At 43.6% G+C, this 25,969-nt stretch overlaps 1 protein-coding gene across 8 annotated transcripts in view; it reads right to left on the bottom strand.

Annotated features, from left to right (window-relative positions):
* The window catches only part of SYNE3 (spectrin repeat containing nuclear envelope family member 3), a 75,056-nt gene extending 58,034 nt beyond the window's left edge, over positions 1-17,022 (bottom strand). For 5 of the 8 annotated variants that reach the window (XR_012650679.1, XM_075029895.1, XM_075029894.1 and 2 more), the window contains exon 1: positions 4,237-4,669. Coding sequence is in view for 4 of the 8 variants with exons in the window: in XM_075029895.1 (XP_074885996.1) it covers positions 4,237-4,318 (82 nt within the window). In the remaining 4 variants the exon portion in view is untranslated. Of the gene's footprint in view, positions 1-4,236; positions 4,670-16,218; positions 16,239-16,874; positions 16,928-16,976 lie in introns of those variants that run through there. The other 3 variants (XM_075029898.1, XM_075029897.1, XM_075029899.1) reach the window with 3 other exon arrangements.
* Positions 17,023-25,969: the final 8,947 nt, after the last annotated feature.

Below are 25,969 nucleotides of genomic sequence, written 5' to 3'. Positions count from 1 at the left end.
GCAATCTACAGCTTGTGAACTTGTCCCCAGCTGCTGAAGTAGGCTAGGTTTCAGCTTTGCTCAGCTCCCTAGAGTTTTACCATCAGTCAGCCAATGAAAAAGCACTGCAAGCCAATGGCGCATTAGTCTCACAGTCTCTGGAGGCTAGAATTTATGTATTTAATTATCTCCCACTTGTCCTCCGCAGACTGGATGATGCCTCAGTACTGGGTGCCAGTCACAGCACTGATACACTGACTAATAAACCTCTGAGGTATCTGCCTCTTGGCTAGAGATCAGTGAATAATTCAGAGTGAATAATATATCTGATAAATCGTTCCTCTTTTGCTGGTCATAAATTGTGTACAGACAATCTCATTTTCTCAAAGGTGTGGTTATTCCTAACTATTTGCCAAATATATTCTGCAAATTAGTTTTGCTCTGTAGACTATCCCCAAGTAATTCTTCCTTGCGATTCTTAATACCGCAGCTGCGCTGCTTAATTTTGGTTTGGCATCACAACCCTAGTAAGAAATGGTCCATCCTCCCCGGCTGGCTGGCAGCAGCTCTTCTCGTTTGTGTGCAGTTTGTCACATGGTGACTCCCAAGGGCCATTTTCATAATCAGGACCCCAATGTGTTAATCTGCGTACAAAGAGTGCACTTTCAGAGCACCTTGCGGTGAGCAGAAGTGCCCTACAGTTAAAAGGATAATACCTCTGTCCCAAAGAGATTACAGACGGCATGTCAGAAGGGTTCAGCAATGAAAGCAAGGCGTCAGTGTGCGCTTAGGGACACGGAGAGGTGGAATGCAGAAAGGGCCGTTAGAGACTGCAGCTGCACTTCCAGTGCTCTGTGCAAGCTGTGGTGGTTCCACCACCCATGTCCTCCGCCCACCCCCTGAAGCCAGAGATACTAAGAGATCCTCAAGCCCTGCTAAAGCACGTGGCGTCAGCTTGGTGTCTGCAAACACGCTGGGACTCAGAAGTGTGTCTCTCACCAGGAGAGAGGATTCATGGCAATGGACCTCAGGCTGTCGGTGGGACACCTTGAGCTAGGAGCCCTGCGATTCCCTGGGGAGTCAGTGCGAGAGAGGGGCACTTCCAAGCAAGGATCCATGCCAGAGGTGGGACAATGTGCCTTCTGCAGGAATCCCATGTCCTGAAGAGGCCTACAATTGTAATGTGGGTGCTCAGGGCTATGGGATGTCAATCTGTCTCAAAGTCTGCATCCTTCCCTCTTCCACATCCTTTCCTCTTCCACATCGCTGTTTCCACATTTGGATCTAGGGTTTTTTGCACACACAATTTCCTCCCCCCCCCCCTTACAAAACCAGTGTTAAAATCTCATTTGACCATTAGTCAAATGCCTCTGCCTCTGAGTGAGCAATTGTGTACAACCTGGGAGCACTAAAGCACACAGCTTTTAAACTAATAAAGCTTTTAAGTCAAGTATTTACTAGAAATATGTTAGAAATAAAGTCACTTGCAAATACTTAACAAGTATACTCTAAGGGCCCAATATCTTTTGTCCCCTTTAGAGGAACAGCTGAAGGACTAACTCCCCAAAACATAAGATTTCTCAGATATATCTTTCAAAACATTATCACTAGGATGATGCTAATGAGATATTTATATGGTAAAAGAGAGACTCACTGGAATTAAAAAAATAGTTAGCAAGTAGGACAATACTAATTTTAAATACCGAAGTTGATTAAAATAAGTGTTATCTTCATGGGATCAAAGCACATGATCATGGAAAAATTAGCAGATTTTAATTTGTACACAACAGGAAGATGTGTTTATATAAAGAAAGAGAAAAATGACCACTGCAAGAGCTAAACACTTGAAACGCTGTCAAAACCATATAGCAGGGTAAGTAAAGCTAGACCTGAACAGCCAGCACTCTGGACATAATTTAGAGTCATATTTGCATTAAGCTGATAATGCCAGGCTTTATGTTGCAAAACGGCACTGGTTTCTGTTTAGACAAACCCACCGACAAACAAGGCCAGCCTGTGTCCCAAACAAAATAACGCTATTGGAACTGCCAGCAACCTCATCCCTAAGCTCAGAAACAAAGAAGACCACTGCAAAATGGTGGATATAAATTAATTTTGAGTGGCTGAGAACACTTCTGGAATTGAATAAAACAGGCTGCTTTCTCGTGACTCATTTTTGCCTGAACTATTGCAGTTTCCATGTCTTCGTCACCCTCCCACTGTGCGTGCTCACCAGGCACTGTGGGTTAAAGAGCAAGACCGCATCTCTGCTTTCAATTGCAAAGACCAGTCCTAGCAGCTGGAGTGCAAGCACACTTTCAGTTCTGTAAAGAAAACACCATCGCCACAACTCCAGTGCTCTGATAGCCCAGGATTTCACAACAGGGATGAAGAACGCATCTGAGATGAAGCAGCACTGCCTTTTTAGTAGTCTTTTTAGCCTGATTGAGGACTGAAGTCCTATAATTCATAAACCTAAATAGGATTTGAACCTCCTCCTACTGAGACTAATCAAAACTAAAAGAAAGAGTAAAGTGGCAGCAGGACCCAGCAGTAAGCCGTGTTTGTCAGCAGTCCACCTCCAGTGAGGAGGACCAGAGAGTTATTTAAAGCTGTGATCACAGATTGATTACTGTGCTGAGCAGCGAGAGTAAAGCTGATGCTTATTCTTCCCACTCTTACATCATCCACTTTTAATTACCTTTTAAAAATTGAGAACTATAAGAAAACAGAGCTCTTTTTTTTCCTGCGAACATCTGAAAAGATAAGGCAGCTCAGCTCTATTTAGACCTCAGAGCCTACTTCTCCTCAGCAACTTTGAAAATCCCACCCTAAATATTATGGTGCATAACTCTGGGGCCACCGGCTGCCAGAGAGCTAACATGGAGATACATTTAGAGCAACAGAGGTTTATATCAGCTGAGGATTTCCACACAGATGCTGGCATATTTGAGAAACATCTCCTGACAGATGTGTCATAGCACTAACGATTCTCAAACATTTGAAAGAAGGAAAAAGTGTAAAGATATAGATTCTTATAACCCCAGTAATATAGAATTATTCTATAGGGAGTAATACACATCATGGCACAGCCTTAACTTTGATCTAAAAGAATAATAATCTTTCTTCAGTAGTCTCCAAAGCCATCTTTTAAAGGTACAACAAACACTTGTTATATTTTAAAGGCGTCATTGGAATTTTCCCCTGCTATTTCTCCTTTGAATTCATAGATCAGGGCTCAGCAGTACCTTGCTAAAGGTTGATTCAGAAAACAGGAGAAGCAGGTGATCGCCTTCCTGGAGGAAAATGCATCTGATTCTGCCCATGGCAGGGGGGTTGGAACTAGATGATCGTTAAGGTCCCTTCCAACCCAAACCATTCTGTGATTCTACGACTCTGTGACAGGGAACCACTGCTAAACCACAGCACAACAGAGCCTCCAATGGCCACATTTGGGCTCAATGAGCACAACACATGCGACAACACTTGTGCAAACTATACTCCCTACTTAAAAAAATAATACTGAATTTCTTTAATCTCTTTTTAGCTTATTCCGTAGACCCAGGTTTCAACAGTCACATATGGGACCTTAAAGCCACACTATTGAACAAACTTCAGGGAAGGGATCTCATCAGTCCCGATTCGGTGAACACTTGGGGGCTGTAAAAGCTGATACCGTGTATTGAGCGCCAGCAACACTCCAACTCCCAACAGACACTCTATTAACTCCACTGTCCGCCCCTTATCTCTGACCCTTGTGGTGAGCGCCACGGTAGGGATATTTTCGCTTCTCTTTTCCTGCCTTACATGAAGGAGTTCCGCATCCTGGCCTGCTGCTCACAAAGCAGTTTATCAGGCCTCATTTTGTCGCGCAGGGCCCTCCAATCCTCCTACCCTCTCTGCCAGCGCCCTGCAGCACTGGCACCGAGCAGACGGCCAGGCGCGGGCTTTCTCTGGAGACGAGCGGGCGAACGGGCTGGTCTTGGTGTGTGCCACCAGCCGCCTGCTGCCGGAGCCCTTGGTCATTGCCCTCCCCCAGCAGGCCACTCACTTCTATCTCCTTTTCATCATAAGGCAAATCCTTGAAATTTCAGGGAACTTAGTATCTTTGACGCTTCCATCTCTCTGGCAAATTTAAGGGAAAGCGAAAAATGAGTTCAAAAATTATTAGGAGCCAAAAGGTACAGACAGGCTGCACGATTACAACCATCTCGCTTCATTACAAAACAAAAGTAACAAACCTTGCAAAAACCTTACCAAAATCGTGGGAATTCTGGAAAAAAGGGCAGGTAAAAGCCTGTGGCGATTTCATCAAAGTTCCCCCATGAGTTTCCAGCATGGCAAGTGCAATCCAGCCTGGCCTCCGCGTGGCGTTACGACAGTGGTTCGGCACGGCCAGCAGCACGAGCAAGTCTGGCGCGAAGAGAAACCAGCGGCTTCCTCCTTACTCATGTCGGAGGTAGCACAGGATTTCCTCTCTGCCTCCTACTGTGTGGCAGGAGTGAAAGAGGGGGTGACAATATAAAGACATATCAGCCCAGGAAAAAAAAGAAAAAAAAGAAAAAAAAGAAGAAAATAAAAGAAAACCCGCACAGCATGCTGCCACTGTTTGCAAGCTAGGTAAGATTTAAATAGCAATAATCCCCAGAAACTATCTAGTTCAGGTCATCAACTAACAAGCTGGTTAATTCCTGTAAGGATTAATGCTTGAAATTATTATGCCTGGCAGATGTTTGCTGAACAGGAGTTAGTCCAGAATACGCAGCATGAAAACCAGCAAGAAGTAAAAGTGGAGACAGGTACATGTCAGAGCCGAGATTTTTAGAAATCATTAGCCCAACCTCTAACATAATTATAATTTTCCTTTCTACCCACCTTATCTTCCACTTCTTTTTTTACTCTCAGCTCTCTAGCAGGAGATTCCCTTCACAGACTGACACACTAATCTAGATTCTGCTTTCAGTTACAACCGTGCAATGCGAAAAAGAGGTTAGCCAATATTTTCGGGCAATACCACTGCTGCACAATTTGACTGAATGGAATACACTTTGTAGGCGTTAGCTGTCTCTCATGATGGAGCACATGATGAATTCTCCATTCCCTGTTCCCGAAAACTATTGGAAAATATAAAGCAGTATTCTCCTTCAATTAATTACGATCCCACTGGTTACGTCTGCTGTTAGACATTCAGTGAAACCCACTGGTTTGGTCTACCCACCCACTGCCATTTGCATCATCCTAATGGTGTAAATCTAGTTAATATACTCCAGGACCAAACCAGATCCCACTTACACTCAAGCTGGTGTAAATCCAAAGCAAGTCCATATGGCCAGCAATCTCTCTAGTTTTACAGCTGCTGTGCATCATAATTTGTACTAGACTGAGCAGCATTTCTAGGATTATAATAAAAGTAAGGAGGAAAGGTGGAGAAATCAGTGAAAATAAAACATGGGGAAAAAAGTTGCTTCAAATTCTACTTCCACATTAGAAGTTACAGGTGCAAACAGGGATAAAAGTATGAATCTCTCCACCCATTTCAGAATCAGGCAGCACAAGTGAACAGCATGAGGAAAAACTGAAGAGAGGAACAAAGACGGGATGAAAATCTAGGTGGAAGAACAGCAATGGAGTAGAAGCTCTTGATCAAGCTAACCCTGTGAAGCTGCCAATACAGAGGATTCACTGAAGACTAGTAGCCTTAGCTATGCTGTGACCACCATGTGCAATGGTGACCCCAATGAAGCCAACTGAACGCACAATTTTGTCAGCAATGGTGAAAAAAACAAGGGACAGAAGAGGAGGAACATCTTAGGAGTTAGCAACGCCTGTCAATACCTCTAGAGAGGGAACTGATACACCAGCTATTTTCCAACTGTCTTGTCATCCTTTTGCTAACGTGAATAACCCTTAGAAATGATAAGAACATCTCAAAGCACATCAGCCTGCAGATTAAAATATACAATGCCTGGGGGAATGCAAACTGGAAAGCAGTCTATTTATCTGAAAGTCAAATCAGAGTTGTTTTAGGATTCTGTTGCTGTTTGAATGGTGGAGTTTAAAATGCCTATAAATGAACCCCTTCACACGCTTTTCCCCTGTTCTCTCTCTTATGTGGTAAATCCCATAGTCACTGTAAATTTGCCATAGTCCTGTTTAAAAAAAATAATAAAAGGACTGAAACTACTAGTACTGAGGAAGGAGAGCATATATGGCTAACATCAGCTATACACAGCAGCTTCTAAAACACAGTAAGAAGGCGTCTCTTTCAATGACTAACCTAGAAAGCAAAGGAACCCAGCAGCTACCCTGGTGAGTACAGTCAGTCACAACCTGGAGGCAGCAATGAAAGGATCAAACTAACAGTCAGAAACACAGCATTCCCCATAAAACCTTCAGTAAGTTAGTATCACAACATATTTTAAATATATAAATCCTAGACTACCACTTGAGCATAATTCCTTTTAGACCAAATTTGATTTTACATTTTTCCATATTTTAAAAGGAAACTGCAGTTTCAGCAAAATATTCCAAATGTTCCCACATCATCTGACCTGCCATTCCCTTCTTTCCCATACAAACAACACTATTTTCAGTTCCAGCAAGGGATGGAACAGTGTTTTTCCCACTTCTCAAGCCAACTATCATTTCTGTTGTGGTAGTGGAAAGCATTTAAATGGTCCCTTCTTTAGCCTGACATCTCTATGTTCAAAGATGGATTCAACTACATCTGTAAGAAAACCAGCTGGATGATCTTAGATTACCTTACAGTCTGCAGGCACTGCAAAGGAAATATATTTCTGCAAACCCAGTGCAGGCCATGGAGTTAAATGACTACACTGCCCCACCGATTAACCTACTGTACTTAAGTGATGCTCCAGACAGACTGGCCTCATTGCCCACTAATCATCTGTATCTTTGAACAGCCAGCGATGTACCAGACCACTAACTGTTGAGGAGACAGAAGTTGTCACCCCAGTAGGGTTACAAGGGCCATAAATTATAAAGCGTTGCCTGAGCTCTGATGAAGAGCTATGAAACCCTGCAGGTAGGAAACAGAGCAGCAGTATAAAAAATTTTCTTCCAAGATGACCATTACAACTGTGTTATATATTCTTACTACTCTGCAGAGGCTCAGGTCACAGCTGTGAACCAGCACTCCACCATGCTGCAGGTAGCATGTGTAGAGCAGCAGTGGCATCCCCAATTCACCAAGGTTACCGCTGAGGCAGAAGAGAAGAGGCAGAATACGGATACAGAGGGGACACACATAGGAGCAATGAGGCAGTATTAGCCAGTGTGAAAAGCCACAGGCAGAGCAGCAGCTGCCTAACCATGGTTAAATCTCCACAGACATTGCAGCAAAAGAGTTTTAAGGAGGAATCTGAGAGATGGTCATGACGTGGATTTGGGAAGGATTACATGTGAGGACACGACTGGGAGCAAAAGCGTGAAAGTGTCCAGGTGAAAGTCTACCAAGAGTTAGCAGAGGTTGGTATTGTAGGCTGGCCAGAGGTGGAAGCTGCTTTTTCAGTAACAAATTAAATGCAGCTTGGGGATGTGTGGGAATCAAAATTTCCATCTTCTGGGAAAGATTGTATTTCTAACTATATTTTAATTCTGAATTAGAATAACACTGGTATAAAGGGACTGTCCATGAAATTGCTACTCCCCAAAGAATCTGGTTTGGAGTTGCTGTGAAAGGACTTTTCAGAAAAGGAACACCCACACCAAGCATTCAGATTGTCCTAAGTACTGGGCTTGGAGGTACTGGCAGGGGTGGCACAGAAAAGCCATTAAGTTCTTGGTCTCTCTTTCTGCTACAATTTCACTCTGTGTAAATAATGAATCATCATGCAGAACCTAATCATTAGGCATAGCTTAATGATTCAGGTGTCCCACCTGCAAGCTTAGCATCTGGAAGATCAGGCTGAGGTAGTCATTATGCTCTGTCCCATTCAACAAGAAAAAAAGTATTTTGACTTTACCAGTTAGCATTAAAAAAAAAAACCCAAAACACATGTCAGAACTGATCTGAGCAAAACTAAAAGAACCAAGATGTGGGTTAGCTGCTGGTATAGTTGCTTAACTAAAAAAAAAAAAAAAATCTATCTGCAAATCCCCAAACTGGAGGTGTAACCTACTAGTAGCAATAACCTAAAAGCACTTCACAAATACCAGAGTGATAGACGACATGGGAAGGGCACACTATAGAAAACAATTACACGTGGAGTGCTGAAGCAGCCTGTTAACATCCAGCTAAATTCCTCAGCACTGACTAGCTACAACTATTCAACACTAGCAGGGCTTTTTTAAAAAAAAAAAGAAGAAAAGCTGTGACACATTGGGATTAAATGTGTTCATGTAATTACTTACAAAAATGTTTCTTATAAACACCTTCCGCTCTTTCATCAGACAGCAAATGCTACTTCGCTCTGCAGACCAGAATGACAGTACCAGCCCTCCTCCATCATTACATATTCTCACTATACACAATAGCTGGACAACCAAACAGCTGAGGGGACAAATAAAGTAATGCTGAAGGCAAGAATATCTTTAGAGTTGCCGGTAGCCCCGTCCCAAGCACCCCCGAGGTAACTGCCATCAGCTGGTTACGGTGGACAAGCATCATGACAAGGGATGCCTCTAAGGGAGTGTTTGAAGAAAGGCTATTTTGCAAATGGACAGAAGATGTTCCTACCCATCTTCCACAGCACTGGAGAAAGTATATGGTATTGCAGGCAAAACAGGGATGTGGGCAGCGAGATCTAGTCTGATGGGCAGTGATGAAGCCATACCGTGGACAGCTGGAGGTGGCACAGCTATGACTGCCTCACACAACCCAGGGTGCAGGCAGCTGCCAGGCAATGCCAAGGACACGCTCCTGTTCCCTCACCTCCGTGCAGTAGTAACTTCCTCTTACTGCTTCACCATCATTCTCTTTCTTCCTTCTTCTTTGTCTCCCTAATTATTAATTTATTGATTCTACACTTACTCATGAGCTTCTCTCAGGGCAGGGAACAATCGTTTTGGGGATCTCCATAACAGGGCCATTTTTCTGACAAGGACCTTTAGCTCTGGACTAAGAGCTTGGTGGCAAGGGCACTGCCTTCCAACTGAAGTGCTTCAGAGGAGAAGCAGTTATACCTGGGGTTGGATCTGAGAAAATCTGGGTAAAGAAATTAATTCTACACTGAAAGGGTCTTCAAAAAATTAAGTAGTAACTAGGGAACAAGGACGTGAGGAGAGGGGGAAAGTCCTACAATACAGGAATTCGAAGCTTGTATATTAAAAAATACCCCAAAACAGAGAAACTTGAAATTTTTTTCTTTCTTTTAGACTGAAGACATTTTCTGTACATAGGTATCTCATACCACCAGTGTGCACCCACTGACAGAACAACTAATGGAGTCAGCAGGTCTATAATCTGAGAATACAAGGGAAAATCCCAGGCTCTAGTGAAGCCAAGGGCAATATTGTCACGAAGCCAAGATTTCTACCTCAACTCCTGTGGCCTTAAAAGACAAGGTAACAAGAAAATTTTTCCTTGGGTGCTGTCTTTATCTGGAGATCTAAATTAACCCAGGCGCTTCTCTGGTGTTTACTGAGCTAGTGTTATTAGCTATGTACTAAGCCTAGACCATTTCTGCTGACTTATATAAGAAACATTACCTACATTTGTCAACTGCTGTCATCTGCCATTCATATAACCACTACCATGTTCCCACAGAGACTCAAGAGTGCTCATGCAAAGAGACTCTTGCATTAAGAAAATTCAGTCATCTAAGTTAAAGGAAATGCACAGCCTGGGGAAGAACTGACAGCTGCAAAGATTGGTTTCTTTTATTTACTCACAGAATCTTTAAGGCAGGGGCATATTTCCTCACATGACCCTAACTTTCCATCTAACTGACTTGAAAACACAGCAGGTACATCAGTGTCTGTACGCTTTCCACCTTCTGCTTCCCTGAACTTCTACAGGCTGGATGGACAACAGGGTACAAAGCCTGGATAAAGACCAGCTGTTACAACTCTTACACTACTCCTCAGTCAGAGGCAACACGTGTTTTTCTGCTAGGATTGACTCATCATAATGTCAGGAAAACAAAAGACAAGCATGCAATACTTTAAATCACATATCACTTCTATGTAAGGTGGAGAGAAAATACAGCCAAAAGTAACCCTACACTTTTTTCACAGCTTAATTTTTTTAATGCTGTTGTGTCAGTCCAGCTGAGTGAGTAGGTGAGTCAGTGTATGAGAGAAACTCATAGGGTAAAAGCTCCAATCTTGTTCTTTTTTAAATAAACCCAAGTATCCAGATCCACTATGGGTGGTTTACTCTGTCTCACCCATGACACCCTCCAACCTACTACCTACAACACAGCTGCCACACACATCAAGTGTACCCTATGAGATGACGTGTTAGTGTCCCCATTTCACAGATGGAGACACTAATGCTCTCAGCAGCATCTGTCTTTCAGATGTAGCCTCTGACAGACAGTGCCAAACTCATCAAAACATGAAGCACCCAACATCACTGGTCCCATTTTAAATCTCTGATCATACATCCTCCTTCAACATCACAGAGCAAACCTGTGGTAGAGAACACAGCTCTTCTGAATCAGTCCAACACATGAAGAGAAAGATGACCATGTGCTCAAAAATACATGCTCAACTTGTATGTTGTCTGGATTAAGGCCTTGATGACTGTGCTGTTTACTGAGCAGAACTATGAAAACAGTTTCAGGAGAGTTCATGAGAACTCTGGTTGTATATGCCAGCCTGGATCAAAACAGTACTTAAGGGTACACTCGTTATTGAAAATCACATATTTTCAAGGAGCCTTGAAGAACATCTCTCACTGCATCAAACAACTTCCTGAATATTCTGTTATTTAGTGACACTGAAAGAGGTTACAAAGTGCTGTTACTCTCCAGCAGTGGGAGGAACGTGCCTGGGAGAGGAAGCCTGCCAACTGGGCTACCAGTCAGATTTTTGTCGCTGTTCTCACTCTGCCAGTGAATTCCTGCATCACCTGGGCAAACACCACAGTATCACGTGCTTCACTTTGCTCAGCTGTCCCACAGATACAGTAATATCTACCTGCCTCAAAGGAACCCAAAGGTTTTTGCAGGTCTGACTGCTCTCCTACTAAAGCCAATAGGAGTTTTTTATCAACTTGCTGTATTGAGCTTTTTTTTATCATCCGGTTGTATTTAGCATTGGTGCAGCCTCACCTTGAGTACTGTGTGCAGTTCTGGGCCCCACAATTTAAGAATGATGTTAAGGTACTCAAATGTGTCCAGAGGAGGGCAAAAAACACAGTGAAACAGCTGGAAGGAATGTCCCATGAGGAGTGGCTGAGGACTCTGGGTTTGTCTAGTTTGGAGAAAAGGAGGCTGAGGGGCGACCTCATTGCTCTCCGCAGCTTCCTGAGGAGGGGAAGCGGAGAGGGAGGTGCTGAGCTCTTTGCCCTGGGATCCAGTGATAGGACACCTGGGAATGGTTCAAAGCTGTGCCAGGAGCGGTTTAGACCGCACATTAGAAAGCGTTTCTTTACCAAGAGGGTGGTCAAACACTGAAACAGGCTTCCTAGAGAGGTGGTCGATGCCCCAAGCCTGTTGGTGTTTAAGAGGCTTTTTGACAATGCCCCTAATAACATGCTCTGACTTTTGGTCAACCCTGAAGTGGTCAGGCAGTTGGACTAGATGATCATTGTAGGTCCATTCCAACTGAAATATACTATTCTATTCTAATATTATTATTATCATCATCATCATCAACTGGTGCAAGGGGAGCAGCATGTAGCCTTATGTAAAGTGTTTCTAGGATTCCCTAGTGACAGGCACTATATCTACTAAGTATAACAGTAAGTCCCCCAGCACAAGCTATCCCACATGGGCCTCTCATTCATCTTGTGCTCCCAAATATTACTGTCACATTTCTGAAAAGGCTTTCTGCATAGTACAACTGTAACAACAGTTATTTCACCTTTTAATACCACTAAACAAACAGTAATCAAGAACAAAACAAGCAAGCCACAGCTTGATATCTGAATTCCAAGCAAATTATAATCTCATGGTTCTCCTTGTTTCATGCTGTCTCCTTCGATTCCTTCCAGTACATTATTTCATGCATCTGTTCAGTGAGATCCTGAGGCTGAGATTGCCGCTTAATCCTCAGCCTATTACAGCAAAAGCAGAAATTCCTTTGAAATCCCTTGATATGAAGGACTTCATATCAAGCCCATGTCTTCTGTTTAAGTGTAACATAGAAAAGATGCTTGTACCAACAGGGACATGAAGTCAGTTCTGCTAAAGGGAAACAAATGAGTCCACATCATCTTTAAAATCAATGCATTTTTCCTTGGAATACAATTAAGGTGTGTGCACAGACAGACAGAGACATGAAAGATTGCTTATTAACCTGACACATGGTGTCAATGAGAATGCCCCTCCCTGTCAGATCTACCATGTTTATTACAACACTGAGGTGGGGCCACTTCAGATAGCTGAAGTTAAATACCGCAAGGCTCACAACTCCACAAGTCATTTTTTTTGCAATACAGGCAGTACTACCCTGTGATTCAATTTATTAGCAACACAGGGTCATATAATGATAAGCAACAGTTCGCAGCTGATTCTGTGAAGCAGTGAATTCAACAGCAGTGTCTAACAGACAGCATGTTTACTACTTGCCCTGCCTTCATCCAGTGGCAAGTCAGGATGTTGCAGAGTCATGGATTCTCATGGAAGAGAAGGACCAACTTGAAGCTCCAGCTCTGGAGAAGAGTGTGTAAGGAGAGCTCTTTATGTAAGGATCTCCACTTTCATTTAAAAAGACTCTACTTCTTTAAAATTCTGTCTGTTATGCCCTAAACAGTCAAACACTAGAGAACAAACAAGAAAAATACAATTTTGTTCTTTTGTTTGAAAATGTACTTAAGTTGATGCTGACAACACTACAGCTAGTCACAGAAGAATTGTTATAAGAAAATTCTACCTTCCTAAATACATATGTCAATATCAGCTACAGGCAATTGAATTACATTTTAGACAAAAACTTTAGCAAAATTAAAAAATGTGTAGTTTGGGGCCTACCACTAATCAATATCAGGCTGAGTTTTGAAGTTTAAACACTGAGTTTTAACCTTTTCAGTTTTTCTTGTGTCATTTCAGAGTACGTTTATTTAATCAATATTAACTAAAGGCACAAATCCTACCATTCATTTTTTTGCAGAGCAGACCCACGTGATCAAAAAAGACCTGAACACCTGCTCTGCATTTTTTAATTTCACAGAATTGCAGTCAAACGAAGCCTGAGAAAGCTGAGACGTTACTGACCATCAGTAAGTACTACCTTAAGAGATATTTTCCTTGAAGAATAAAAGTATTCCACTGCCTACACTCCAAAGGCAGCGAGGAGGTTTTTAGCCAGACTCAGAGAGGTATTTAGGAACCTCGTATTTATTCCTGTTCATCTCAGGTGCCTGAATACCTTTGTCTCCAGCTAACTGTGCCAAGTAAAAAACTCCCTTGCCAGTTACACCCTCTGTTACCATCCCATGAGCTTAAGAATTTTGCTGTTACCACGTGGCTTTTCCCTTTCGCATGCTTGAGTCGCCAGGATTCACACTTAGCCCACAGTCCTTATGTGGACATGTACAATGCAGTTGTAAAGGGATCCTTTCTAAGGACATCATCGCACCTGTATATATGGTAGAACAAGTTTGCCAGGACAGGTCATAGCTGTGCCACAAAACCCCATCTACAACTGACAAGAACCAACAGTTAAAAAAAACAAAACCAAAACAAAAATCCAGTATCTTGTCATTGCTAGAGATGATCTGGGATTTGCCCTACCAGCCACATCAAGAAATACATTATTCTGAGTCAGGATGAGTGATCATCACTTTTGCTTGGTTTCAAGGGAATTATGCTTATATGATGACATTTGGTAAGTCATGAAACTGTTGGCCAATTCTGTCAAAATATAATAGACCTAAAGACACTAGATGAGATCATAGCCCTTCTTTACTTGATGTACTGGCGCAAATGTGTGCCTGGCAGAACAAAGACAGGAGCTGTGCCCTGGAGATGCAGAGATGTAAAAACAAAGCACTTTGTGACCAGCACAACTCAGGAAATCACATCTCCTACAGAACTGTGTTCCTTGGTTGATTAAATGTTTACACTGAACTGTACTAAGATTTTCTGTTTCCCTGTTCAAAATGTGATGTGTCAAATCAGAGTTATTTATTTCTTTGAAGTTTTGAGGGAGATGCCAGTTCAGGGGCATTCACCCAGAAAATCCTTCTCCTTTTCTCTTTGCAACTTCATTTACACCAAATATCTTATTGCCAAATGGAGGCAGTCACATATGAACGTATCACTCAGTCACTAAGCTAAAAACTGGAGAAAACTGGCAACTGTCTGACTCTAGACTTGCTTTTCCCTGTTGGCCTGTTTCTACAACATTTGCAAGAACTTAATTACCTTGGAGCTGTTCTCCTTATGTCACACTCAGTTGAAACTGGGAATAGAAGATGAAACTTCCAATAGAAGCTATGCTAAAAGATGAAGGCTAGTTATCTTTTTGAAGCTGTGATGCAGGTGCTAGGTCTGGAGCATCCCCTCAGGCAGTGGCATTGCTCTTCACAGTCATGTGGATGCAGGTACAGCCACATCCCGAGGCTGAGCATCCACAAGTGTACACAGAGGTTTTCAGGATGATTTGAGAGCCACAGATAACTGGAGGGGCACAGAAAAATGGCTTATACAAGAGGAAAAGCTAGACACTCCTTTCAGTAAGGTCAGTGCACGAAGGCCACACAGAGGACAATACACACCAGGAACAGACTTGGAAGCACAGCCGAAGTCTTGACTAGGATGGGAGGGAAAGGAGAAGCAGTGAAATACATGGCTGAAGGAAAGAACTGGAACTATCAGAAGAATGACTACAAGAAGAGAGTCAAGCACCACAGTACCGCACCCTGAATGGTAGCTAATTCTGCCTTCATTTGGGATTTGAGAGGACTCCGGATCTGATGATTCACAGAGAATCTGAAAACAGCACTGGGTGTAGGGGAAAACTGTTTTTAAAGAGAGCCCATCAGCTTTGTCAGACTCCACTTCCTGGCAGCTCGTTTGTAGGGAACAATGCCCCGTGACTCACCAAAAGATGTTTGTATCTTGTTGAAATAAAAGTCGCCACAGGACTGACTGCAGCAAGTTACATTTCCTTGAGATCCAACTGGCTCACACACTTGGCAACCACGGACGCTGTGCCAAGCTGATGTGCATTTCAACAACCCACAGATTTGAGACGCTTTTAGAAAAAGAAGGAAAACACTTGAAGCAACCAATCAGCTTTTAAAATTTTGTTGCGTTTTTTAAATTCTTTCCCCAGAAAACCACCACTGTGTACAAAGATTTTCAAATGGCATGCAGCATGCCTAGGGCTTAAAATGAACGTAGAAAAGTAGTGGCAAGGAGCTGGTAAAAGTAGCGTAGCGATAGTCTTTTTCATTAATGATTTAAGATAGCCAGGCTTAGATTTGAGGCAAAAGAGAAGGCAGGCATCCCGCTCTGATGAACTTGCAAAAGAAAGCAGTGTCTCGCAACCATCATTTTCATAATTAATCATCATATACATCCATAATTCCTGCAGATTTCAGTCTGTTAACCTATTTGAGTAGAGACATTTCTAGGAATACAGGTTTCCTGGACAAAGACCTAAATTCACGCAGGTCAAACAAATAACGATTTGGGAATAAAAGAGATATCAGAAACAAGCATACGAGAAACTGAAGCCTTACTACACATTGGGGTGGGGGGGTTTACATACAGAAGTCGTACAGAATCTAAAAACGAGGGTAGCAGCTCTTATCACAGAAAAACTGGGAAACCCAACTGTTTGGGAAGAAAAAGGGAGACAAAGTCAGATCTGCTTAAGGGAAATCAGAGCCGAGTTAGGGTATATTTAATAGATTTGAAGGGAGAGAGGCTGGGGAAGGAGAACAGGAACAAGGAGCTTGGAAACTGCAGTAGAGCCCCGGCAGCGGGGACCGAGAGACGAAGACATTTGACAATGCTGAGCAACCCGGCTTTGGCAAGAGCCTGACATCTGGGAAGGAAAAGTTGCAGAATGCAGTTGAGCGCTTCCAGCAGGCAGGTACTCATTCACAGATGCGATTTTTTTTTTTTTTTTCAAAAAAAGAAGTTAAAGAGAAGGTTTTACCCGTTTAGCTTGTACTATTTAGGGAGGTACGTTGCAGTTCCTGCAGCTACGTTACTGTATACGTATCAGTAGTAGACAGGGAGCCCTCGTACCGCTCGGGGAGCTGCCTTGGCAAGGAGAAGCCCTGCCTCCGCTCCTGCCTCCTTCCCGGCTGTACCCGCAGCAACCGTTACACCGTCGTGCGGCGGCACCACAAACCTGCGCGGCGGCGGACGGCACCGGGGCGGTCGGCTGGGGGGACAAGCCAAGGCGCGGCGGCTGCCAGGCGGGCGGCGGCGGGGCCGAGCGGGGTCCGGGCGCCCGCTGCCTTGGCGGCGTTTCACCCCGCCTCGCCGACTCCGGAGGCGGAGGGGCGCGGGACGGGGCCGGGGGGGGGCAGCGCCGAGCAGCGGGAGGCGGGTCTGGGCGCCGGGCGGGCTGTCAGTGAGGTGAGCTGAGCCGAGCCGAGCCGAGCCGAGCCGAGCCTCCCCCGCGCTGCGCCGGCCCCCTCCCCGGCGGGACAGGACGGGACGCCGCAGTCCCGGAGCGCCGCCGCCTCACCGTTATACCCCACCCTACCCTCCCCCGGCCCAACTCCCCCGGCACCGGCACCAGGCCCCGAGCACCGCCCCCGGCAGCGCCGCAGGCCCCTTCCCGCGGGCCGGCGCCCCACTCACCGCCGCGGCACCCGCCGCCGCCGCCGCTTCCCCCGCCGGCAGCCCCAGGGGCCGCGGTGCCTCTTCCCTCCCCCCCGCCCCGCGCTGCGGCCGCTCGCTCACCCTCGCCGGGGCCGCCCGGCACGGGCCCCGCCGCTCCGGGGGCTGCGCGGAGGGCCCGCCCTCGCCGCCGCGGCCCGGCCCGGCGGGCGGCGTTATGTAACGCGGGCCGCGGCCGGCCCCGCCGGCCCGCCCTGCCGGCCGGGAGCCGCCGTGAGAGGAGCCCCTCGGAGGGCGGCGGGGGCGCGGGCGGGCGGCCCGGCAGGCCCCGTCCCTGCCCCGGGGCCGGGAGCAGGCCGGCCCGGCGCGCTGCAGGCTGTCCCGGCGGGCGGCGGCAGGCGGGCGGCCGTGGCCACAGGCAGCAGGTGAGCGCCGGCACTCCGCTGTTTTTAGCGGAGTAAAACGCAGTCGAAAGGAAGCAGCCGAGTTTCTCACAGTACCATCTTCTGGGAGCGTTGGAGCTGTGAGAGTCGCCAAACGGCAGGAGATGGGTGACAAACCACGGACGATCTTGACAGGCGCCGGTAGCCCCAGCGATCCGTGCCAACACCTGGGCAAGGTTCTTAACGTTTCTTTTGAATGCCCAGAGAGCAAGAAGGCAGCCCTGCATTTCAGCAGTTACATGTAAATGAAACAACCCCAGCTCATCGCGGTTAGTACAAACAGGAATTCATTTGGATGCACAGAGTGGTGTAACTGACATTTTGGAAAAAAAACCAAAAAAACCAACCACCAACCAAACACTTAGGAAACAAAACCTGTTTCCTCTGTAACCTATCCCAGCAAAAAGACTACAGCGTATGCTCAGGTTATTATGGAAAAATCAGTTAGCAACAAAAGGAGCAGCAGTGGTGGTGTGTTGCCAGCCACAGCATCAGTTCTGTAGCCCAGCGAGGGAAGCCAGAGGGTCGTCAACATCTTGTGCTCAATCTGCGGCATCAGAAAGTTATCATCACATGAAAGCCAGTGCTTCGAGCCACAGGGAGGGAAGGAGGAAAGAACGAACAGCTTATTTGTATTTGAACAATAATATAACATAAACAAACTGAATGAGCCTGTGAATAAGTTTGTATTTCATAAGGCACAAAAACATACTCTTTGGCAAAGATTATATTGCTGCCCTCTGCTGCTGGGAACTTGAGCAGTTCATCTGCCTAATGAGCAGAAAAAACAGCTATTTGTGATAAAAGTCTCTGACCAGGGATAACAGTACTGCAGCCAAGAGCCTCGAGATATGTGGTTCAGAAGTGAAGAGAGGGTGAGCTCCCAGAGTGGGTGAGAAGCAGGGGACAACGGCTCTCTACCCTCTAATGCCAGGTGGGATAGGCTGGCCCACATCAGTAGTGTTATATGGCTGCATCAGCCAGGGGAGCCTTCACGGGCTCACTTCTGCCCACAGCCAGGTATTCAAGGTGATCTGCCATCCCTGTATCAACACAGCCTTAATTGGAATAGCTCTACACTGAAATTGTTCCGAAACCATCAGGAATCGCCATCCCTCACCAGCAGTGGAAAAGGTAAATGGAAATTTTGTGAGAACTTAATGGTGAGGAGTGTAGTTTTATAGCTGGTTCTGACTTTGAATCTCTGAATGCCCATGGTGGGTCCCGTAGTGGCACATTTTGAAGTGACTATGATCTTTTAAGTTGTCACTGAGAGGGAAACTGAATGCTGTAATCTCCCGCTGTTTGTGGACAAGCCTATCACCTAACTTGGGAAATCAAATTTATTTACTAGAGTAGTTTTGACAGACTATTTACGTGGAACAAAGTTTATATCACCAGTGTAAAAACTGCATCTATGCCTATGCACCTGCTCTTGCCCCATAGTAATTCAGAGCTGATTATCTCATAATGACTTTTGGAATAGTGTGAGGAACTGGTTACAACCCAAAATGGTTGGACTCCAAAGGAATGTGTCTAGAATAGGTAGATGATAGGGAATTGAAAATCTTATCTGTGAATTTGCATTGGGAAAACTGGCTGTCATCACAGCGAGTACATGAGAAACCCTCACTGGCAGCAATTAATACCTTATGAAGCCAGCCCTCAGAAATTACTTTATATACCTAGACCTTCTCAAGTCCAAAATAAAAACAGCCCCTTGTATTCAGAAAGCTTGCTGTTAGACAATGTATCAATGTATCTAAAAATTGCTTGCATTAAGCTCCTTTTCTGCATTTCCCAATGTAGAGGCTTTCATGGCTCTGATTTTACTACCTCAAACAGCTTTGTACATGCTGAGTTAGAAAAACAAATATACACAGGCAAACAGCAGGCATTAAGTAAACGAGCATTCAGTGCATTACCCAAACAATATAAAGCTGCCCACACACCACACCTAAACAACAAAGGAGAGGTTAGAATGACTGCAAGCAGTGTAGAAGGGTGGAGGAGTTTCTGAAAAGGAAAGAGCAGCAGCCCTAGCTCTCTTTCCTTGGAAGAAAGGAATGTATTTTTAGAAGCAGTTGGCCAAGCCTCTCAACCAAACCACAAGTATTTGTCAGTGAATATACAGCATTTTCAGACATTTCCTGTGATAAGCAGAATACCCAAGAGACTGGGTGGAAAGCACCAAATACTGCAAAAGTAACAATGGTGTTGGCATGGTTTATTCCACAGGAGGACCTGCACAACATCTTTAGGACAACAGAGAAGCACTTATAATGCTGCAGGGTAGCTGCTCTCTCTTATTAGCATAATATGCCCATTTATTCACACTCATAACTGATGACAAACAAGTATTACAAGATATTAAGATGTTTCCCTTTATGTTTGCTTGGGTACAGCAATGTAAAATGGTTATTCAAATAATGAGTCACATGGCAGTCTTGGGGTGGGAAGAACAACATTTGTTGGCAGAGTAACATTTGTGTGCAGCATACCAGTGACATATGTCTTTGGCATGACAGGTTTCAACATTGGGGCTTCTCAGTTGTTTTTTTTGTTTGTTTGGTTTTTTTTTGTGTGTGTGTGTGTTGTTTTATAGCTACTAGAAGTTGCACATTGCTTGACAGAAAGCTTCTGTGGGTGGTGGTAGGAGTTGCTACAGAAGCACTCTCTCCTCAGTCAGTGTGGAATGAAGAGCCATAAACTCTAAATGCTAATGTCAAAACAGTGTATCTTCAGGAGCACTAGGGCAAGGACCACATCAGTGAACCAGGCTAACTTCCTGCCCTGTATTCATGCAGAGATCATCCGGACTTAACCTGGCATTTCACATTCTCCCTGTGACATATTTTGGAATTTACGTTCTGTCTAATTCTGCTCCACATCCTGGGCATGGACTGACAGGGAAGTGGGACTTTGTGCTATGTACAGGATCAGTTCTGATGCCCCTGGCCCAAATACTCCCCCATAGTTAAGCATTTTCTATTCACCTGAGTTCTAACTCATGGACACATTTGGATATTTTAACACTCCAAGGACACCTGAAATTTAAGCACAGATTCTACAAGACAGATTCCAAGTTAACTTATTTTTTGATTTTTTGTGCCCGTATGCTTCCATGTGAAGAGAAGAAAAGTGATAGTTGGTGCCCCTTATTCATTAGTTTTCAAATTTGGAATTTCATCTCAAACTGGAAGTTAGCAAGTATCACAGAAGACTGCAGTCACATGGAGTTTGCGCAATGTTAAATACACAGAGTGTTAACGTCCATTAAATCAACTGTTGTAAATCAAGTCCTTTACACCCATATACCCTTCTGAGAATAGGAGCCTTCAGCACATAGGATATTTAAATCTGGACTTAGTACTCCCAGTATCACTCCCAGAACTGCAGTAAGTGTATTCAATTAGAAACAGAGGAAATTTGTTTCAAGTTTTCTGTTAGGTGCAAGATACTGCTGAAGAAGCCTCAGATCTCTGCAGCTTCTGCAATTGATGGAAGCAAGCCTAACAGTAAAAATAATGCAGGAGCAAGGTTAGCAGACAAAAACTGACATAAGTCCACTGAATTCAAAAAGAGTTAAGCCAGTATGAACCGGCTGAGGCACTGCTCCATTTATTTATGGGCAAAACAGACTGTTTGCATCACACGCAGTAGACATATCAGGATTCATGTGAACACCACTTGCCTGAATCACACCATATTATTTGGAACATATGCTCTAAAGGAACACTTGTCACTGACGATACTGGAGTCCTCCAGCACTATCAAAACATTCATAAATAACATTCACCCTCCATACTTATATCAAACAATTTTTGTCTCCCGAGTAAAGCAGCAACTCCCTTTCCTAAGCATCATTATTTCTTCTACCTATTTTCTTTGCAGGTTCTCACAGGCTCTGCTCTTGTTTGTTTTCAGTCTGGGGCCTACACATCTTTAACAGTGTGAAAGCACTTGGAAAGCTTTTCTTTTCTCCCTAAATATAAGAAACACTCAGTGCCCAAAAGAGTACACTAGGGGTGTTAAAAGCTGATAAAGGGATCAAACTTGAACTTTGGAAGCACTATCACTTCACAGCTAGCAAACAGAAAAACAATAGAAAAAGGTCATTGTACACTTAACTACACTGGTGCAGTTTTCCTGATGCATCTGCAGTAGTGAAAGTCCTCATGTTGGCTTTATTAAAAGGAAGCTTTTTTAATACTGCTTCTATATGGAAAAAAATTAAGACTGTGTATCTGAGTACCAATATAATGATTTTGTTCTAAAAAATATTCTTCAAGCAAAAGTGTCAACCAGAGAACAACTGAGCATAGACCAAATCAGAGGCACAGACAGGTAGGAGCAGAACCCCAAGCTGCGACTCTCCTTGCCCTGAGGAGCATCTTCACTAGCAGATTATGAAGTCCCACACTGTTTGCTCTCTGTGCCCCATACCCTGGGGTTACTTGAGGGTTTTGGTTTTTTTTTTACTGCCAGGTTGTCTCTAACATTTAGGCATCAGCAAGCTTAGCAGCTATGCAGGATATACAGTTTATGTCTACATTTTGCAATGAGAACAAAAGATTGAATTTACATTGTTTCTTTGAAGAATCTTCCCTGATTTCAGCTACCTCCTTCACAATGTATTTTTGAAGCACTGTTCTGCATAGCTCTCTTTTCCCAAGTGTCTTTTCAGCCCTCAGTGACCTGTTTAAGTTAGTGTCGTGGTTTAACCCCAGCCAGCAACTAAGCACCACGCAGCCGCTCACTCACTCCCCCCCATCCAGTGGGATGGGGGAGAAAATCAGGAAAAGAAGTAAAACTCCTGGGTTGAGATAAGAACAGTTTAATAGAACAGAAAAGAAGAAACTAATAATGATAATGATAACACTAATAAAATGACAACAGTAGTAATAAAAGGATTGAAATGTACAAATGATGTGCAGTGCAATTGCTCACCACCCGCCAACCGACACCCCGCCAGTCCCCGAGCGGCGAATCCCTGCCCCCCCCCTTCCCAGTTCCTAAACTAGATGGGACGTCCCATGGTATGGAATACACTGTTGGCCAGTTTGGGTCAGGTGCCCTGGCTGTGTCCTGTGCCAACTTCTTGTGCCTCTCCAGCTTTCTCACGGGCTGGGCATGAGAAGCTGAAAAAGCCTTGACTATAGTCTAAACACTACTGAGCAACAACTGAAAACATCAGTGTTATCAACATTCTTCACATACTGAACTCACAACATAGCACTGTACCAGCTACTAGGAAGACAGTTAACTCTATCCCAGCTGAAACCAGGACAGTTAGGAAGATAAATTAACATGGAAATAGAAGGAGGCTGCAAACTGGAGAAGAGTGTAGAAGTATCTTTGAGAAAAGAAGGGGGGGAAAAAAAAAAAAGTTTCTCCACTAGTAAATAGAAATAGAGAAGCTTGCTCATATGACATGTCTCCCTCCAGATGAGATAGGACAGTAGGATTGCTGAGGCTTATATGGTTTGGAGCACTGCACTTACAGAGCACATACCACTTGTGAATCCCGTGCAAGCCTACAAACAATGAGAAAGATAGTCTAAAAATCACATGAATTATAGCTGGTATATTAAAACCAGAAACTATTCCTTACCTGTAAATCTTCATGTTTTTCACCTATGAGAATTTGATTAATTAATAAGTGAATTAAAGAACACAGACTTGACATCCATGGTAAACTGGTATAGGAATAAAGACAAGTCCAAGTGTCTCCCCACATTTTGAAAAGAAAGATACTCTGTTTTGTGTGTGTTTTATACTCTATTTAAACAGGAAAAAAACCCCAATATTAACCCACTTTAAAAAAAGTATGAAAATTAATTAGGTTTATGAATAATCCTACATATAATCAGCATTTTTAATCTTTGAGACAGCAGCTGAAGACAAGTCAGATTTTATGCCATTATTGATTTACGGTGTGAACTCTCTGTGGACCAAAAAAGGTTTACTGACTATTACAGTAGCACTCATAAACCTCAAACCACAGGCAGACACACGGTTTGCTAGAGTATGAATGTGCCTAGAAAAAAAGACTAGATGTTCTGGACCAGCAATCTAGCCATGCCAGAAAGCAGATGAGGGAAGGGTTATGTTGACCTCTGCCTTTAAAGTTTGAAGGAAGCAGCAACAAAATGGAAGGTTGTAGGTTTAGGAGTATGCAATGCTAACTGTTGTAACTAATAGCAATGCCCCCATTGACATCAGCAGAAGCCAAGCCAAGGGAAGCCAAGGCTCACTGAAAATCAGGATGTGAAGCCAAATCCGTGTCCAACTCCAGTGGATTGTTTTTTTTTTTTTTTCCTTGCTCCTCTCCACAATTATTTTTTTTTTAAGTTACAGAAGGAGATGCCAGAAGGTAGTTTAAAAAAAAATACTCTTTGGAGTCCTCTGGATAAGTAGCAAAGACAACTGTTGAAATTTAACATTCCATAAGGTTTCTACTATTAAAATTAATCACATGCAACTACATGTGGCTCTCTTTGCTTCCCTTCACACCGCAAGTGCAGTTTTGGTATTTTGATTTCCCTGAGACTCAGCAGTCTGGAGCTACACTTTCATCTGTACTAGTCTCTCTGTTTCTAGATATGCCAGCTTTGTGAAACAATTTATTTGTTTGCATCTAGTCTTTTGAGGGATGGGAAACACATGCTACACAAAACAACACTTGTATGCCAGTGTTTAAAAGACTATAGTTCTAGGAGAAGCCTTTAGTTTTACTTTCCTCCGTCCATGGCACAAGGACCTTAAATCATTCGCCACAGTAGTCTAGCATGAAACTACAACAGAGCACAGATCAACTTCCTCTGACCAAGTGTCTCAAACTAAAGTACAGTGACAGAAAGCAGCTGCTAGGATGTACCTTTGTCTCCTCATGTTTCCCAGGACTAGCAACAATTGCAAACTAGTATCTAAACAAATCTCTGGACAAAGAGCAAAAGGGCTATTAATGGGGAAGGGAGTCCAAGGACGATTCAGTGATGTGTGCCCCACTGTCACAAGAAAAGTGCTTGTTCTAAAACTCAGAGCTTTTCCCCAGGCTTTTGTTCACAGTACGCAAATGCTTTTTTCTTTTTTTAAATGAAGTCAAGCTGATTATAAAACAGGCATTTGTACAAGCCCAACAAGTGATACAGTTAAATAGCACACAACTTTCCAGTACAAGTTCTTTATCCTGCGAGTTACTAGCTCTGACCAAGGGGGCTGCTGAGCAATCTTGGCTGCCATGGACATCAGCAAGGGAGGAAGGCCACTATGAACTTCAGAGGAAGAGTTCAGAGCACTGAGACTTCAATCACTGAATTGCAAGAAATTAACTTAAAGGTAAGCATTACAATTAGAACTTATATGCAATTATTTTCATGCACATTTAGGAAAGGTGCATATGCTCATATTTATGGAGAAGCTGCCTATTCTGTGAAAGAACTGCTTGTCCTCTGGAAGTGCATAGTTAGTAACCAAAGAAACCTGTATGTTTGTGTCATGCAGTTATAAGCATTAAAAATGCTGCATGTGCACAGTCAGAATCAAGAAAACCACAGTACCTATATGGGGCATTTGGTAGTGCTCTCTCAGTTAGTTTGCCTGTTCTTAGAACAGTCAGATTTTCAAGAGATACAGGTTTTTATACTTCAAAAAAGGAGAAAAAAAAAATTTTAGAATATCAAACCCCCCAAACTGCCTCATCTTTATATTAATATTTCTGGTTTTACAAGTTTTTGTTTTTAAGTAAGTGTAGCGATCTAAAAATTCAAGCTTCTGGCCTCCCCTTTAAGAATGTGTATTTTTACAAGACGTACTTTGACTCTTCTTGATCTTTTAGTCCATACATTACAAATGCAAGTATGCCAACACACCCACTCTTCTCTCCCATTTTAAGTTTGTTAGGTCTTTGGGTCTAATTTTCTTCACATCAGATAAAAACTCCTCTGAAAACCAAGTGATCCAAAATATTCCTACCATACTCATGGACACTTTGTCAGAAAGCTTAACATAGTGGAGCTCACAATTTACCTGCAACATCAGTATCTGTGGTTAGCAGGCAGAGATTTAAAACACAGCAAGTTCAAAGCACCCACTGATTTTAGAAACCTGGTTTAAGACACCTAACTTTTACCAATAGGTTTTGCAGTACTTCTTATTTTCCAACTTCACATACTCTTTGCTTCATTGATTCTAATTACAACTGCAAGGGCTGAAAACTTTTCCAAGTCAGCCTTCAAACTATATCAGCACAAACACTCAAAGAGGAACACCAGCAGTGAGCACTGCTGAGGACTGTACTTCCAGGTTTCCTTCCATAATAGAGATCAAAATAATGTCCATCTAAGGAGGACATATTAAAGGCTTTGGTACTGTCCTTGTGCAAGCAGCCTTCCTTTGAACCTCAGGGCACACCAAGAAAATCAGTGCCTATGCACTGAACATGTAGCATTTCTGGCAAAAAAGATGTCATGTCACAATGAAAACTTTGGTTTGACCTCTTATACATGATTCTGAAAGTTGTTCAGCCTGTATCTAACATTCCTTGAGTGTCCTACTTTGCAACTCTAAGAGCATTCCTTTAACAACCTGTATCCACGCCTGTTTCTTTAGAAGTCCGTCAACCAAAAAACTTCACAATGCCAATTCACATTGATCCTTGCATGAACCACC

This window comes from Buteo buteo, chromosome 6, assembly GCF_964188355.1.
Source record: "Buteo buteo chromosome 6, bButBut1.hap1.1, whole genome shotgun sequence".
Taxonomy (NCBI): domain Eukaryota; kingdom Metazoa; phylum Chordata; class Aves; order Accipitriformes; family Accipitridae; genus Buteo; species Buteo buteo.
This window is presented reverse-complemented; position numbering and strand designations above follow the sequence as displayed.